This window comes from Heptranchias perlo, chromosome 6 (genome assembly GCF_035084215.1).
Source record: "Heptranchias perlo isolate sHepPer1 chromosome 6, sHepPer1.hap1, whole genome shotgun sequence".
NCBI lineage: Eukaryota > Metazoa > Chordata > Chondrichthyes > Hexanchiformes > Hexanchidae > Heptranchias > Heptranchias perlo.
Genome location: NC_090330.1, coordinates 109169640 through 109186297, shown reverse-complemented (window position 1 = coordinate 109186297; position 16658 = coordinate 109169640). Strand labels below are relative to the sequence as shown.

Sequence of the window (16658 nt, the reverse complement as noted above, 5' to 3'; positions counted from 1 at the left end):
CCTCCCCCCCCCTGCTCTCTCTTACCCTACCCCAATCTTGAGTCCATTTACTCTTTCTCCTCCCGCCCTGCTCTCTAATTGACCAGAATACTGCACTGGGTCGTGACTGTCCGTGTGGAACACCAGGAGAGACGACTAATAACTAATTAAAGTATATGTAATCAGGGGGTGGACATTATACTGGAATCGTGAGGCATTAAGCATATCTTTTAACCTATAACTCTTCGTAGCAAATTAATGTCAAGGCAATCTACACGGTCTAATAAATGAGCAAAGGATACTCTCGCTGGAGAAGTGGAAAAGCACTCACAGTAAAAGAAAGACTTGCATTTATATAGCGCCTTCCACAACCTCAGGACGTCCCAAAGTGCTTTACAGTACTTTTGCAGTGTGGTCACTGTTGTAATGTAGGAAACGCGGCAGCCAATTTGCACACAGCAAGATCCCACAGACAGCAATGTGATAATGACCGGACAATCTGTGTTTTAGTGACTCTTGGTTGAGGGATAAATATTGGCCATTTAATAATATATAGGAAAGATGGGATTACTTCACCCCTGAAATTTGGTTTCTCTTCCCAGGTGGTTTATGGGGACGATTTTCAGCTGGCTTCCCCCATTGGCTCACGGTCTTGCTCACCCGTTGCGCCCTGAAAGTCCCGACGCAATTTACGCCCGGGCCTCTTGTTGGGCGTCCAGCGCTCCCGCCTGAAATCGGCGGGCGCCTCTTTAATGTACGTCAGTCGGGGCCTTGTGCCTGTTTCAGGACCTGATTCCACTTTCAACGATGTGAGCAGCTCTACACTCAAACCCACAAATCAGGGGGCGAGAAAAAGTTATTGGGCAGGTACAAAAGATCATTAAAATGGCTAATGGAATATTGGCCTTTATTTCCAGCGTTCTTTAAAGAGATCCTCAGCTGTTTTCAGGTAAAACCCTTGTTTTGTTCAGTTGGACAACTTGTGTGCTGCTGTGGCTGTTTTGCCTGTTCTAACTGACGTTAAACTCGGTGAAAAGTTATCTTGGCTAATTCTACATTGGAATTTTGGCCGAAGCTTCTGGCAAAACTTCTGGTTGACACGAAGGGTTTGGTGACATTGTGGATGGAAGATAAGGTTGCCAACCCTGGCCGGACATATTCCTGGAGGTTCCATCACATGACCACCTGCCTCACCCAGTCGAACAGCCTTTATTTCCCCACCTCCAATATTTTTATAACTAATGAATAAAAGTGTTCAAAGACATTTTTTTTTAAAAAAAACGCACCTTCTTTTATTGCGCCTATGAATTTTCTCCTGGGCTTTTGCTCCCGAAAATGATTCTTTAATTCCTGGAGACTCCAGGACAACCCTGGAGGGTTGGAAATCTGACTGGAGGAGGAGAAAAGAAAGAATGAATGAATCATGCCCGCAGTTCAGCGAGGAGCTGTTTGTGAGGGGGCTCCGCTGTACCTGGGAAGATGCCACAGGCTTATGTCTCCTGCTTCAGCCCCAACTGCAACCCAGCTCAGCCTTACTGTGGAAATGAGGCACGCCCTTCACCTAGTCAGCTTCAGGCGGGCAGAGCCAACGCCCTCCCCCCCCGCCCCCCCCCCCCACCAGCTCGCTCCGCCCCTGTTTTGTGCGCTGGTTGAAAATCTACCCCCATAAGATCTGCGACATCAGAGCAGTTGTTGCGATATTTAAAGGAAAGTTCCATTCGTTCGGAGGTATGGCAGAGTATTAAAGTAACGGTCCCAAGACAATTTCACCTGACGTCCTTGAACAACAAAAAAAAAACAAAACAAGTGTTCAACTTAGGCCGCCTTTTAGTTTGGAACACACTGGGCCAGAAATTACTGCAGTGGCGGGTTTGTCGGGGGAACGAGCTTAATTGGACTTTTACGCTCACCGGTGACATCGCACTGTATTTGCGCAGCAAATTGCTGGAACATCGTTCCGATAACGGTGCAGTGATGTCAGTGTCGCATCTGGGACCTCGTGAGCTTCGTTCCCAATGGTCCATCTCCTTAACCACAATAACTACTTGCATTTATATAGCGCCTTTTAACGTAGACCAAATGTTCCAAGGCGCTTCACAGGAGCGATTATCAAACAAAATTTGACACCGAGCCACGTAAGGAGATATTAGGACAGGTGACCAAAAGCTTGGTCAAAGAGGTAGGTTTTAAGGAGCGTTTTAAAGGAGGAGAGAGAGGCGGAGAGGTTTAGGGAGGGAATTCCAGAGCTTAGGGTCTAGACAGCTGAAGGCACGGCCGCCAACAACCTCAATTGCCTACTTGTGCCCATTGGTATAGTTTTGGAGGTTTGTAGTTTGCTAATTACTGTCACTGTATATTTGTTTTCACTTTTAGTATCCATTTTTCCTCCTAATGCATTACACCTGTCTTGCACTTTGATGTGTTTGAAAAATAGCCAGAATTCTTTGCTGATTATTCTTTTGTTGTCACCTGCTGTAGTGCACAGTTCTCTACTGCCATCTTCTGAGAGTTTCACAACTTGCAATCTTGCTGTTCACTAACCTTAATCCTATGTTGCATTATATACAGTACGAGCCGATCTCCTACGGCATTGCTCCTGGTACGTCAGCAGATATAAAGGGAGGAGTCTCATGCCCTTAAATCTAGGGTTGCCAACTCCGGTTGGACGTATTCCTGGAGGTTTCATCACATGACCTTCCTCCGACAAGCGCCCCGACCCCATGCTCCCGCCATTGGTCGCCTGACGTGTCTCATCCTCGCGGAGCCCCGCCTTCCCACAGCCAATGGAAAGCCAACAGACTCTCTGTCACCCGATTGGATGATTCTTGACTGTCAGTCAAACATCCCCATCTCCAATACGTCTATAACTAATAAAGAAAACAGTTCAAAGAAAAGGATAGACACTTTTTCTATTGCCCCAATGATTTTTCTCCTGGGTTTGCTCGCAGCAGTGTCCTGGAAATTAATCCTTAATTCCTGGAGACTCCAGGGCAATCCTGGAGAGTTGGCAACTCTACCTTAATCTCATGATATGTTATTATATAATTTTGTTGATCTGCTCCTGTGCCATTTACGGAGAACATTTTTAAAACAAATTGTGTCTTTCATTCTGTCACCATCTTTCCCGTTGTCTTCCATTCTATATTTTATCTCCCTCTCTCTGTTTTTGTCTTCCACAATTTCTGTCTCCCTCAAACACAACAGTGACTTGCATTTATAAAGCTCCCTGGTTCTTTTTCTCTCGCTGAGGCTCTCGCACACTTTCATTGTCATCATTGTATCTCCAGGGGTTTATCTCTGACTCTCTTCCTCACACTTTCTCTGTGTAAGTAACTGTCCCCTCTGCTTTGACTGCCGCTCAGATAGTTTCTATCATTTTCACTATGTCCTTCTCTCTTTCTTGATGTGTGTCATTCTCTTTCTCTGTGTCTCAGATGCTTTCTATCCCCTTTTCTCTCCCTTTAAGTTTTTTTTTTAAGGATGTATTATTTCTGCAGCAGGGACAGTCTTGAGGTTTTAATTCACTGCTGGTCAGGTGATGTATGCTGGATTCACGTTCCCACAGGTCACTGTGCGCCTGGGAATCTGCGCGCAATGCAACGACTCCCCGCCCCGAATGACTGCAACTGTCGGAAACGTGCCTTTTTGACCTGAGGGCGTGGCCAGTCTCGTGGACGAGGACTGGATTGGACGGAGGACGTAATATAGTTACGGACACAACTCAATTACGCTTAAAATTCAGCGATCCTTTTGCGCTATTTGATTTGGCTGCGCCCAGATTAAGCTGTTAACTGGGTGGAAATCAGGGCCTGGGTTTATTGATTGATTCCTGGAACATAAATAAGTGTCTTTCTTATTCACTGCCGGTAGAAAAATAAATCCCAGTTATCTAAATAAATGTTTGCATGTAATATTTAGATCAGATATTTATTGTCTGCCTGTTTAGGGTGCGGCTTTTTATAGTGAAGACTAAGATATAAGTACAACTTTAGTGTAATTACTTATTTGGATCTCCCCTTTGCCAAGTATCTTTGCAACAGTACAGAGTGTATTCAAGCAGGACCTTTGAGTAAAGCTGTTTAGATTCAGGAATATATGAATAATGGTACAGTCCCTTCACAAGATGCTATCGGTTTATATGAACAATTCTTGCTTTTGAGTTCTTAGCAGCAGATTTTATTTGTTTGTGTTATCACCAGTTAGAATACATTACAAAATATAAAGATTCCATTTACATCAGGCAGAGGCACTCAAAATCAGTCTCTTTTTTTTTAAAAACTCAATAAATTTGAAATAAAATTTGAGAATTCAATTTCCAGTCTTTTGGAAAAAGCAAAGAAAACTCTCACAGGGTGAGGGCAACCTGAGAGATCAGTGGAATCAGAGGAGGCTGCTCACAAATCACAACTCGAGTCTGATATAAGAACAATGGCAGATGAAACTTAATGCAGATAAGCGTAAAGTATTGCACATAGGAAGTTTAAAAAAAAAGGGGTGACGTGTGTGTCCAGATAGCTAAAGATGGAGTTGAAAGAAACCAATTCAGAGCAGTGATCAACAAATCAATACGATGCTTCATATAGTGACACCACAAGTCCCGGCCAGAATGGAGATGATTGGGTAATTCCCCCGTCAATCACGCCTGGAGACCGCACTGCGATAAGTGACTGGGATTGATTTTTACGCACATAATTTGTGTTCTGTAACTATCCTCCACTCACTGCATTTTGCTGGAGAAATAATCCTGCTTTTATCGGGAGACTTTGCTGCAGTTTCGATCACAAGTTCTGTTTGCTGTAGCTCGTGGAGACTCTTTTTAAATAGACTCTGTAGACTGTTTGCTGTAGTGCGCTGCTTAAAACAGACTCTGTTTGCTGTAAAATACACTGTTTGCTATATGTCCCTCCCCGCCTCCATCTCATTGGCTGCCACAGTGGTGTCAGTTGACACTCTGGAACTTTATAGGCAAAACTGTAGAACTTGAGTCAGGGAAAGCCATGATTAAATTATTCAGAGCTCTGCTCAGACAACACCTTCAGTACTGCGTCCATTTCTGGTTACCAGGATGCGAGGGAGATATTCAAGTCTGGAACTAGCGCAAAGAAAATGCCAGAGGGACGATCCAAACGGGCCCCGGTCTACTTTCTAGGCTAGTCTTCTACCCTTATAAATGTTGACATACAAAAGTATGTGTGGGCTCAGGCAGAAAAAAACACTATTGACATTTCTGAAATTAATTGCTGAAATTTCCACGATAAAATAGGTAGGTTTAAAGCTAGGTTTAGTGATTTTTGAGAATTGTGTATTTTTCATGTGCTCATTACATTATAAATTTAATTTTTAGATGTGTGTCAGTCAATGTCCCAAAAGGCAACATAGCCACCAAAAAAAAATGGAGCAAAATTTGATTGGTCTGTTTAGTGGTGATTGCTGATTCTTAAAAAAAAAAATTCAGCTGTTTAACTGTTCAGATTTGTACTGATTTTACTCACGGACGATTAGTAACTTCTGCCAACTGTCCAATGGACGAAACTGGTTTCAATTGGTTTGCGTTTAGTCGGTCAGCAAGGTTATCTTGACAGCTAAGTTGTTATTTGAGCCAATCACAATTTTCTGCCCTACAGAAGTGTGACCTCTGACACATTAGGGACGTGCGATGCTGTGGGTGTGTCCTGGATGCAAAACTTCTAATTTGACAGACTGAAAAAGTGCTATAAAAATGTTGGGGGATTAATTTGGGGAGCGCCCATTGTTGGTTATGTGGCCCGATTTGACCCCCGTAAGTTTTCTAAACTAAACTTTTTTTTCCACATCTTAAGATTTCAAAACAAATATATCATTGATTATAATACAATATATTATTTTAATTTAAGCTTAAACAAAGTGAAGCCAATGCTGATACCAAAGAAAAGCTCCCACTACGTTTGCGAATCTTCGAAAAGTTCCCAAACAGACCACAGATGGTGAAAATATCGAAATTACCATCAGACTTTTCAGTTCCCAGAATCAGGTAGGTGTCTACCATTGTGTTGGAAATGCTTCGTCTGAAGCCATGGTGAGGGTGGATTTTAACTTTCACACCGGGCGGTGAGCACGGCCCAGCCCGATTATAGGGACCGAACTTCAGGAAGGATGACAAGGCCTTGGAGAGGGTGCAGAAGAGATTTACTAGAATAATTCCAGGGATGAGATGTGGAGAGACGGGAGGAGCTGGGATTGTTCTCCATGGAGCAGAGAACGTCAAGGGGAGATTTAATAGAGGTGTACAAAATCATCTGGGGTTTTGAGAGAGTAAGTAAGGAGAAACTGTTTCCAGTGGCGGGAGGGTCGGTAACCAGAGGACACAGATTTAAGGTAATTGGCAAAAGAACCAGAGGGGAGATGAGCAGAAATTGTTTTACGCAGCGAGTTGTTCTGATCTGGAATGCGCTGCCTGAAAGGGCGGTGGAAGCAGATTCAACAGTAACTTTCAAAAGGGAATTGGATAAATACTTGAAAAGGTGAAATTTGCGGGTCTATGGGGAAAGAGATGGGGAGTGGGACTAATTGGAAAGCTTTTTCAAAGAGCCGGCACAGGCACGATGGGCTGAATGGCCTCCTTCTGTGCTGTAAGATTCTATAATTTTCCTTTCCATTGAAGTCAAAGGGTGGAAAATAAGGCAGGGTGTATAAGGGACAGGCAATCTCTTAATTTACAGCCCGGCAGGTAAAGTTAAAATTTACCCCAGAGTTGAGATAATGGCCTAAGTTTTAACTTGGAAAAACGGGTGGGTTGGGGGCGATTTGTGGGGGGGTGCAGTAAAAATTTTAAAAATCTAAAACCCGCCCCGACCCACCCAATTCCAGTTTTAACGGAGGCGGGACGAGGGGCGGGCAGGCAACCCCCTCTCAGGAGGCGGGTCAGTCAGTAAAAGATTCCAAGGAGGCTGCGGGCCTCCGTTTTTACAGCTTTTTTTTTGTCTTTAACCCCTGGGGGCCTTCTCCTTCACACCACGTGAGGGGAGGCAAGAAGGCCCGAAACAGCCTTCGTAGCACAGTTCATGGGCCCAGAGGAGCAGGAGTGCCTCCCCACGTCCAAAGAGCTTACCTGCAGCGACCCCCCTCCCACGATTTCCGAGCCCCCATCTCAGACGCACCTTCTCAGATCCTCTTCCTTCCTTTTCCCCCCATCTCTCAGTCAGCCAGCCTGCCAGTCAGACCAAAAAGACGCCCTTACGTCAAAATCATAAGGACGTCCGGGAAACTCTTACTTCAAGGTTTCCCATCAGGAATTCCTCCCCCTCGCCGCCGTCTTCCTGGCTCCGTGTTAAAATTTAGGCCAATGTTTCGGAAACAATGGGTAGTTACAACAGTACGTAGGAACAGGACTCGACCATTCGGCCCCTCGAGCCTGTTCTGCCATTCAGTTGTATCTTAACTCCATTCACCTGCCTTTTTTTTATTCGTTCATGCGATTTCGGCATCGCTGGCAAGGCCGGCATTTATTGCCCATCCCTAATTGCCCTTGAGAAGGTGGTGGTGAGCCGCCTTCTTGAACCGCTGCAGTCCGTGTGGTGAAGGTTCTCCCACAGTGCTGTTAGGTAGAGAGTTCCAGGATTTTGACCCAACGACGATGAAGGAACGACGATATATTTCCAAGTCGGGATGGTGTGTGACTTGGAGGGGAACGTGCAGGTGGTTTTGTTCCCATGTGCCTGCTGCTCTTGTCCTTCTAGGTGGTAGAGGTCGCGGGTTTGGGAGGTGCTGTCGAAGAAGCCTTGGCGAGTTGCTGCAGTGCATCCTGTGGATGGTACACACTGCAGCCACTGTGCGCCAGTGATGAAGGGAGTGTATGTTTAGGGTGGTGGATGGGGTGCCAATCAAGCGGGCTGCTTTGTCCTGGATGGTGTTGAGCTTCTTGTGTGTGTTGGAGCTGCACTCACCCAGGCAAGTGGAGAGTATTCCATCGCACTCCTGACTTGTGCCTTGTAGATGGTGGAAAGGCTTTGGGGAGTCAGGAGGTGAGTCACTCTCCGCAGAATACCCAGCCTCTGACCTGCTCTTGTAGCCACAGTATTTATATGGCTGGTCCAGTTAAGTTTCTGGTCAATGGTGACCCCCAGGATGTTGATGGTGGGGGATTCAGCGATGGTATTGCCGTTGAATGTCAAGGGGAGGTGGTTAGACTCTCTCTTGTTGGAGATGGTCATTGCATGGCACTTGTCTGGCACGAATGTTACTTGCCACTTATCAGCCCAAGCCTGGATGTTGTCCAGGTCTTGCTGCATGCGGGCACAGGCTGCTTCATTATCTGAAGGGTTGCGAATGGAACTGAACACTGTGCAATCATCAGCGAACATCCCCATTTCTGACCTTATGATGGAGGGAAGGTCATTGATGAAGCAGCTGAAGATGGTTGGGCCTAGGACACTGCCCTGAGGAACTCCTGCAGCAATGTCCTGGGGCTGAGATGATTGGCCTCCAACAACCACTACCATCTTCCTTTGTGCCAGGTATGACTCCAGCCACTGGAGAGTTTTCCCCCTGATTCTCATTGACTTCAATTTTACTAGGACTCCTTGATGCCACACTCGGTCAAATGCTGCCTTGATGTCAAGGGCAGTCACTCTCACCTCACCTCTGGAATTCAGCTCTTTTATCCATGTTTGGACCAAGGCTGTAATGAGGTCTGGAGCCGAGTGGTCCTGGTGGAACCCAAACTGAGCATCGGTGAGCAGGTTATTGGTGAGTAAGTGCCGCTTGATAGCACTGTCGACGACACCTTCCATCACTTTGCTGATGATTGAGAGTAGACTGATGGGGCGGTAATTGGCGGGATTGGATTTGTCCTGCTTTTTGTGGACAGGACATACTTGGGCAATTTTCCACATTGTCGGGAAGATGCCAGTGTTGTAGCTGCACTGGAACAGTTTGGCTAGAGGCACGGCTAGTTCTGGAGCACAAGTCTTCAGCACTACAGCCGGGATGTTGTCGGGGCCCATAGCCTTTGCTGTATCCAGTGCACTCGGCCATTTCTTGACATCACGTGGAGTGAATCAAATTGGCTGAAGACTGGCTTCTGAGATGGTGGGGATATCGGGAGGAGGCCGAGATGGATCATCCACTCGGCACTTCTGGCTGAAGATGGTTGCGAACGCTTCAGCCTTGTCTTTTGCACTCACGTGTTGGACTCTGCCATCATTGAGGATGGGGATGCTCACAGAGCCTCTTCCTCACGTTAGTTGTTTAATTGTCCACCACCATTCACGACTGGATGTGGCAGGACTGCAGAACTTTGATCTGATCCACTAGTTGTGGAGTCGTTTGCTCTGTCTATAGCATGTTGCTTCCGCTGTTTAGCATGCATGTAGTCCTGAGTTGTAGCTTCACCAAGTTGGCACCTCATTTTTGGGTATGCCTGGTGCTGCTCCTGGCATGCTCTTCTGCACTCCTCAATGAACCAGGGTTGATCCCCTGGCTTGTTGGTAATGGTAGAGTGAAGAATATGCCGGGCCATGAGGTTACAGATTGTGCTGGAATACAATTCTGCTGCTGCTGATGGCCCACAGCACCTCATGGATGCCCAGTTTTGAGCTGCTAGATCTGTTCTGAATCTATCCCATTTAGCACGGTCGTAGTGCCACACAACACGTTGGATGGTGTCCTCAGTGCGAAGACAGGACTTCATCTCCACAAGGACTGTGTGATGGTCACTCCTACCAATACTGTCATGGACAGGTGAACCTGTGACAGGTAGATTGGTGAGGACGAGGTCAAATAGGTTTTTCCCTCGTGTTGGTTCATTCACCACTAGTCGCAAGCCCAGTCTGGCAGCTATATCCTTCAGGACTCAGCCAGCTCGGTCAGTAGTGGTGCTACTGAGCCACTCTTGGTGATGGACATTGAAGTTCCCCACCCGGAGTACATTCTGTGCCCTTGCTACCCTCAGTGCCTCCTCCAAGTGGTGCTCAACATGGAGGAGGACTGATTCATCAGCTGAGGGAGGACGGTAGATGGTAATCAGCAGGCGCGTTCCTTGGTTTCATATCCCCGAATACTCTTACCTACCAAAAATCTGTCGATCTCAATTTTAACATTTTCAATTGACCCCCAGTCTCGACAGCTTTTTGGGGGAGAGAGTTCCAGATGGGAGAGAGTTCCAGATTTCCACTCCCCTTTGTGTGAAGAAGTGCTTCCTGACATCACCCCTGAACGGCCTGGCTCTGATTTTAAGGTTCTGCCCCCTTGTTCTGGACTCCCCCCACCGGAGGAAATAGTTTCTCTCCATCCACCCTATCAAATCCTTTAATCATCTTAAACACCTCCATTAGATCACCCCTTAATCTTCTATACTCGAGGGAATACAGGCCCAGTCTATGCAACCTGACCTCATAATTTAACCTTTTTAGCCCCGGTATCATTCTGGTGAATCTGCGCTGCCCCCACCCCCCCCCCCCCCCGCCCCCCCCAAGGCTAATATAAGGTTTGTAGACAGTAACCTGTTTAATTTATCATGAGCCATTTTGTGATAAACTGAAATTTCCATGTCTTACTTGGAATTACATAGAATTTACAGTGCAGAAACAGGCCATTCAGCCCAACAGGTCTATGCCGGTGTTTATGCTCCAAATGTGTCTTCTCCCACCCAACTTCCTCTCACCCTGTCAGCATATCCTTCTATTCCTTTCTCCCTCATGTGTTTATCGAGCTTCCTCTTAAATGCATCTATTCTATTCGCCTCAACTGCTCCTTGTGGTAGCGAGTTCCACATTCTCACCACTCTCTGGGTAAAGAAGTTTCTCCTGAATTCCTTATTGGATTTATTAGTGATTATCTTATATTTATGGCCTCTAGTTCTGGTCTCCCCCACAAGTGGAAACATTTTCTCTACATCTATCCTATCAAATCCTTTCATAATCTTAAAGACCTCAATCAGGTCACCCCTCGGCCTTCTCTTTTTTCTAATGAAAAGAGCCCCAGCCTGTTCAATCTTTCATTGTATTTCCAATACAGTTTAACACATGTTTGAATATTTGTTTATTTTTGTTACCAATATAGATTCAAAATAGTACTTAAAATAATATGTTCACCTATAGTATGTCCCTTTACACATGGTTTCAGTAAGTATAATTCTTTATGATAAATTACATACAGCGAGTACACAGAAATCGGATTTTATTTGTCTTACTATCTGACCCAATGTTGTTTTTATATTTAGGGAAAGTTTTATGAAGCAGTTTATTGATCGTCAACAGCAGGACACTAGTTGTTTGCTACGCAGGTTACCGTCCGCCTCATCGTCATCATGTGACCATTCTAAAAGGTCCTGTATCGAGGATAACAAGTATATTGATCAGAAGGTACAACTGGTGCAATTACTAATGACGACAGTCTTACAAAAACAAGGCCGATTTCTACAAAAGATTGGTCGGAAAGCGCAGACACTGTTAGAGCAAAATATTTGACCTTTGCTTTCGAACAATATTGTAGCGATTTGATTTTCGGATAATTGCTTGATGCCTTTGGAAATGTCATAAATTTGAAAGAACTCGCATTTATACAGCGCCCTTTACGACCTCAGGACGTCCCAAAGCGCTTTACAGCCAATGAAGTACTTTTGAAGAGTAATCACTGTCGTTACTTGGGAAATGCAGCAGCCATTTTGCACACAGTAAGATCCCACAAATAGCAATGTAATAATGACCAGATCATCTGTTGGTTGAGGGATAAATATTGGCCAGGGCACCGGGGAGAACTCCCCAGCTCATCTTACAGTAATGGCCGTGGGATCTTTTACATCTACCCGAGAGGGCAGACGGGGCCTCTGTTTAACGTCTCATCCGAAGGACGGCATCTCCAACAGTGCAGCACTCCCTCCGTGCTACGCTGGGAGGGTCAGCCTAGATTTTGCGCTCAAGTCTCTAGAGTGGGGCTTTCAAAAGGTCACGGATGATATGGTACCTGACCTGTTCAGCAAATACAGTGTGAGACTATAATATGGTCACGTGGAGAGAAATCCAGCCCAGTGCCACAAGTTATATTGCCACTGGAGGCCGTCTGGTGGTATCTAATTTATAAAACAAAGTTGATAAGAAGCATTCAAAGCCAAGTAACCCACAGGGTTGGTGGAAATAACCTGCAGAGTATTAAGGACAAGGTTATTCAATGTAATGAGCCGATAATTTAGTTGTGTTTCGACTATTAGCAGCAAGATTGAATCAGATTGCGTGCTCTTCTGGAATTCCAGGAAATTCCTGGTTTAACCTCCCTTTTTCATATTTATGGTTATTTTCAGTTACGAAGGTCAATTTTTAGTATCTGTGCTCGAAATCTTCTTGAAAAGGAAAATGCAATAAATAAAATCCTTAGGTAAGATTTTTCATGCTGAGAAATAATTTAATTTAGTTGTAGTTTTGTATTATCTATCTATGTATTGTTTAAAAAAATCAGGCGCACAAATATTTTGAGTCCTACTTTTTGTGTGACCATTTAGCATTGAAATTGCTTATATAAATATTTATACTGGAAAAACACCATAGGAACATGTCAGCATTTCACCCATCACGATTTCTTGATAGATTACTTGAATCACTCAAAATGCATTTTGAAAAAGTTTTTAGCTGCCATTTTTTCCAGCAACTAAAATTCTAAGCAACAATTTTCCTGTACCTGACAGGTGCCAGACATGCGCTAAGTCAACGACAACAGCTTGCATTTATATAGCGCCTTTAACATCCCAAGGCGCTTCACAGGACTGTAATCTGCTTTGATTGTCTCCATCTCTTTAAATTTTGCTTGCACGCAATTTTCCTCCCTCACCGCTAGTGTGCTTGTGAAATCTTATCTGCACCTGGACCGGTGAACGATTCTGTAAATGAGCTTACATCAGAAAAATGAGTGTTCTTAGTGCATGATTTGTACCAGTTCTTAACCACTTGTAGACAAAAAAAAAACCAGCCCACCGTCTAACAACCAGAGAGAGAAAAATAAAGCAGAACCTTACTGAAAGCTCAGATTCCTGTCTGTGGGGCATGACAGAGCTCCATGAACACACCTCACTCTAAGCCAGGTTTTTCTTTTGCTGCGAGCAGACTCTCTGAGCACCTGCGTTACTTTCATTACACGTGATGCTCTGTTGGAGGTAAATTTGGATCATGAAGTGTAAAAACTACTTAGTATTTAATCAAATCGATGAAAACTTGCATGCGCATTAACAATGCTGCTCAGATTTCATTCTGTTAGCAGTTAATTTAATGGGTCTAGATTTTGCTGTCAAACTAACAGCGAGACTAATGGCGCTCGCCGTTATTTCTGCGTAAATGGTACGGCAACTTCAGGCGAGGGGCAGATGCGCGGCTAAACTCGGAGATCCAAAAGTTGCGCTGCTCCGCCATTAGCTTCGCGAAAACGGCATCTCGCGGTCTGACTCACCGTTGAAACGCATTGAACGGTGTGAGGTTGGTGTATTTGCGCGGTGGATACGAACAAAACTTGCCACAGAAATATAGAGCTAGTAATTACAAGCGTAAGTATCCTTTTAATGACGTGATAATTGTTAATGACGGCCAATCAACCTCTCTGGCACTGAAAATTAACTATTTAAGTTGGAGCCTCGTTTCTTCAGGTTGTGAACTGCTTTAAAAGATTTTTTAAATGTTAAATTCGATATTAAGTTTTTTTTTTCTTACTTTTCCTTTCTGTCTCTTTTTTTTCTCTCTCTCTCTTAATCCAATCTTTCTTTCCCTCTCTTTCTGTTACTGATTTGATTCTGATTCACCCCATTTCCTTCTCCGTCGTTCCTCTCTTTCTTTCTCGATCTTTAAATCTCATAGTTTAAGGAGATAGACTGTTGGTCCCGTCGTTCACTGAGGTCCCAGATGCCCCCGTTGCCCTCCCCGCCCCGTTATCAGCTCGCAAGTTACGGGGCAAAGAAATTTTAAAACCTAAATGTGTACGAACACATCTAACTAATGAAGCACGTCGCGAGATGCCCCACTCCAGCAAAATCTGGACCAATGTGTATTTAAGAAATCAGTACCATTGAGGAAAGATGTTTCATGCTTAATTGAAAATAAAAATATGTTTGAGACAATTGACTTTGCTTTGTGCAGGACCTGCACTCGCCAGCGTATGCTGAGTGGATCTTTTGAGGGACAACCTGCAAAAGAACGCTCTATTTTAAGCGTCCAGCACCATATCCGTCAAGAACGCAGGTACTATTACAGACGTATTAAAGGCTATCGTTAAAATAGGTGAGAAAGAAGTCCAGTAAAACTCCAGGTGGCTTTTCAGTCAACCTTTAGTTGTATGAATGTCAGAGAATGCTAATCCAAAAGTATTAAAGCGTTTATTAATGAAAATTGCTAAAGCCACTTTAGGAACGGTTGGGTTAGTTAGTGTATCATCCTTCACTTCTAGATCTTTGACCTGCATCACTAATAAATCCACTAGGGAATGCAGGAGAAACTTCTTTACACAGAGAGTGGTGAGAATGTGGAACTCGCTCCCACAAGGAGTAGCTGAGGTGAATAGAATAGATGGATTTAAGGGGAAGCTAGAGGGGGAAAGAAATAGAAGGATATGCTGATAGGGTGAGATGAAGAGGAGTGGGAGGAGGCTCGTGGGGAGCGCGAACACCGGTATAGACCAGTTGGGCCGAATGGCCTGTTCCTGTGCTATAATTATTATGTAAATTCTATGTAAGGTGCAGCAAAATGCCATTAAGGAAATTTGGGACCAAAATCACCAGCCCACTCTCTGGGCCACGAATATTGTCTGTAAGGAAGGATAACACACAACAACTTTTTTTTTTAAATGGGTACTGATGATGACAGTGACTCTCATTTAAGATCAATTCCTAAATGCAATAGTTCGTGAATTACAATCTTTATTGAAACAGGTGTTTTAATGTCAGAATTGCATTCTTTTCAAATGATTTTTTTAAAAATACACACACTTTATAGAATACTACCACTCCCTGCACGAGCTGTTATAATACCAGGAATCTGCAATTTAATTTTTTTTTAAAAAAAAGTAATTTTGGATAGTTTTCATTTCCATGTTTTTTATCACTCAGCTTATGTCTCTGGGTGAAGATGTTCATTTGAATACAGTACCGTATTGTTACTGTTGTTCTAGGTCCCTCCGACACGGTTCGAGCAGTCAGAGAATCAGCAGAGGGAAATCGCTGGAAACACTGTCACAAGATGTGAGTGAAAAATAACTAAAATAAAACCATGGATTTTAGAAATTGCTTGTCCTCCGCTATTGCTTGAGCGTCTCCACGACAACCAAAGATATGATTTAAACTTAAGACACAAACTACAACTTGGGAATATCAACAAGGTGATGGACCAGATTTTGCTGTCAGACTAACAGCGAGGGTAAGGGCGCTCGCCGTTATTTCCGCGTAGATGGTACGGCAACTTCAGGCGAGGGGCAGATGCGCGGTTAAACTCGGAGATCCAGATGTTGCTGTCCGAGTTGCGCCGATCCGCCGTTAGCTTCGCGAAAACGGCATCTCGCGGTCTGACTCATGGAAACATAGAAAATAGGAGCGAGAGCAGGCCATTCGGCCCTTCGGGCCTGCTCCGCCATTCAAAATTATCATGGCTGATCGTCTAACTCAGTACCCTGTTCCCGCTTGTTCCCCATATCCCTTGATCCCTTTAGCATTAAGAAATATATCTATCTCCCTCTTGAATACATCTAATGAATTGGCCTCCACAGCCTTCTGTGGTAGAGAATTCCACAGGTTCACCACCCTCTGAGGGAAGAAATTTCCCCTCATCTCTGTTCTAAATGGCATACCCCGTATCCTGAGACTGTGACTCACCATTGAAACGTATTGAACGGTGTGAAGTTGCTGCATTTGTGCGGTGGACACAAACTAAACTTGCCACAGAAAGTTAGGTCTTGTCCATTTCAGTCTAAGTACCCTTTTCTTCATTCGTTCATGGGATGTGGGCGTCGCTGGCAAGGCCAGCATTTATTGCCCATCCCTAATTGCCCTTGAGAAGGCGGTGGTGAGCCACCTTCTTGAACCGCTGCAGTCCGTGTGGTGAAGGTTCTCCCACAGTGCTGCTAGGAAGGGAGTTCCAGGATTTTGACCCAGCGACGATGAAGGAACGGCGATATATTTCCAAGTCAGGATGGTGTATGACTTGGAGGGGAACGTGCAGGTGGTGTTCCCATGTGCCTGCTGCTTGTCCTTCTAGGTGGTAGAGGTCGCGGGTTTGGGAGGTGCTGTCGAAGAAGCCTTGGCGAGTTGCTGCAGTGCATCCTGTGGATGGTACACACTGCAGCCACTGTGCGCCGGTGGTGAAGGGAGTGAATGTTTAGGGTGGTGGATGGGGTGCCAATCAAGCGGGCTGCTTTGTCCTGGATGATGTCGAGCTTCTTGAGTGTTGTTGGAGCTGCACTCATCCAGGCAAGTGGAGAGTATTCCATCACACTCCTGACTTGTGCCTTGTAGATGATGGAAAGATTTTGGGGAGTCAGGAGGTGAGTCACTCTCCGCAGAATACCCAGCCTCTGACCTGCTCTTGTAGTCACAGTATTTATGTGGCTGGTCCAGTTAAGTTTCTAGTCAATGGTGACCCCCAGGATGTTGATGGTGGGGGATTCGGCAATGGTAATGCCGTTGAATGTCATCGGGAGGTGGTTAGACTCTCTCTTGTTGGAGATGGTCATTGCCTGGC

At 44.9% G+C, this 16658-nt stretch overlaps 1 protein-coding gene across 1 annotated transcript in view; it reads left to right on the top strand.

The window, feature by feature from the left end:
- The window catches only part of nalcn (sodium leak channel, non-selective), a 182781-nt gene that overhangs the window by 103249 nt on the left and 62874 nt on the right, over positions 1 to 16658 (top strand). Inside the window, exons 15-19 of the mRNA XM_067986611.1 lie at positions 5853 to 5989; positions 11177 to 11318; positions 12254 to 12327; positions 14070 to 14171; positions 15097 to 15166. Coding sequence (XP_067842712.1) covers positions 5853 to 5989; positions 11177 to 11318; positions 12254 to 12327; positions 14070 to 14171; positions 15097 to 15166 — 525 coding nt within the window. The remainder of the gene's footprint in view (positions 1 to 5852; positions 5990 to 11176; positions 11319 to 12253; positions 12328 to 14069; positions 14172 to 15096; positions 15167 to 16658) is intronic.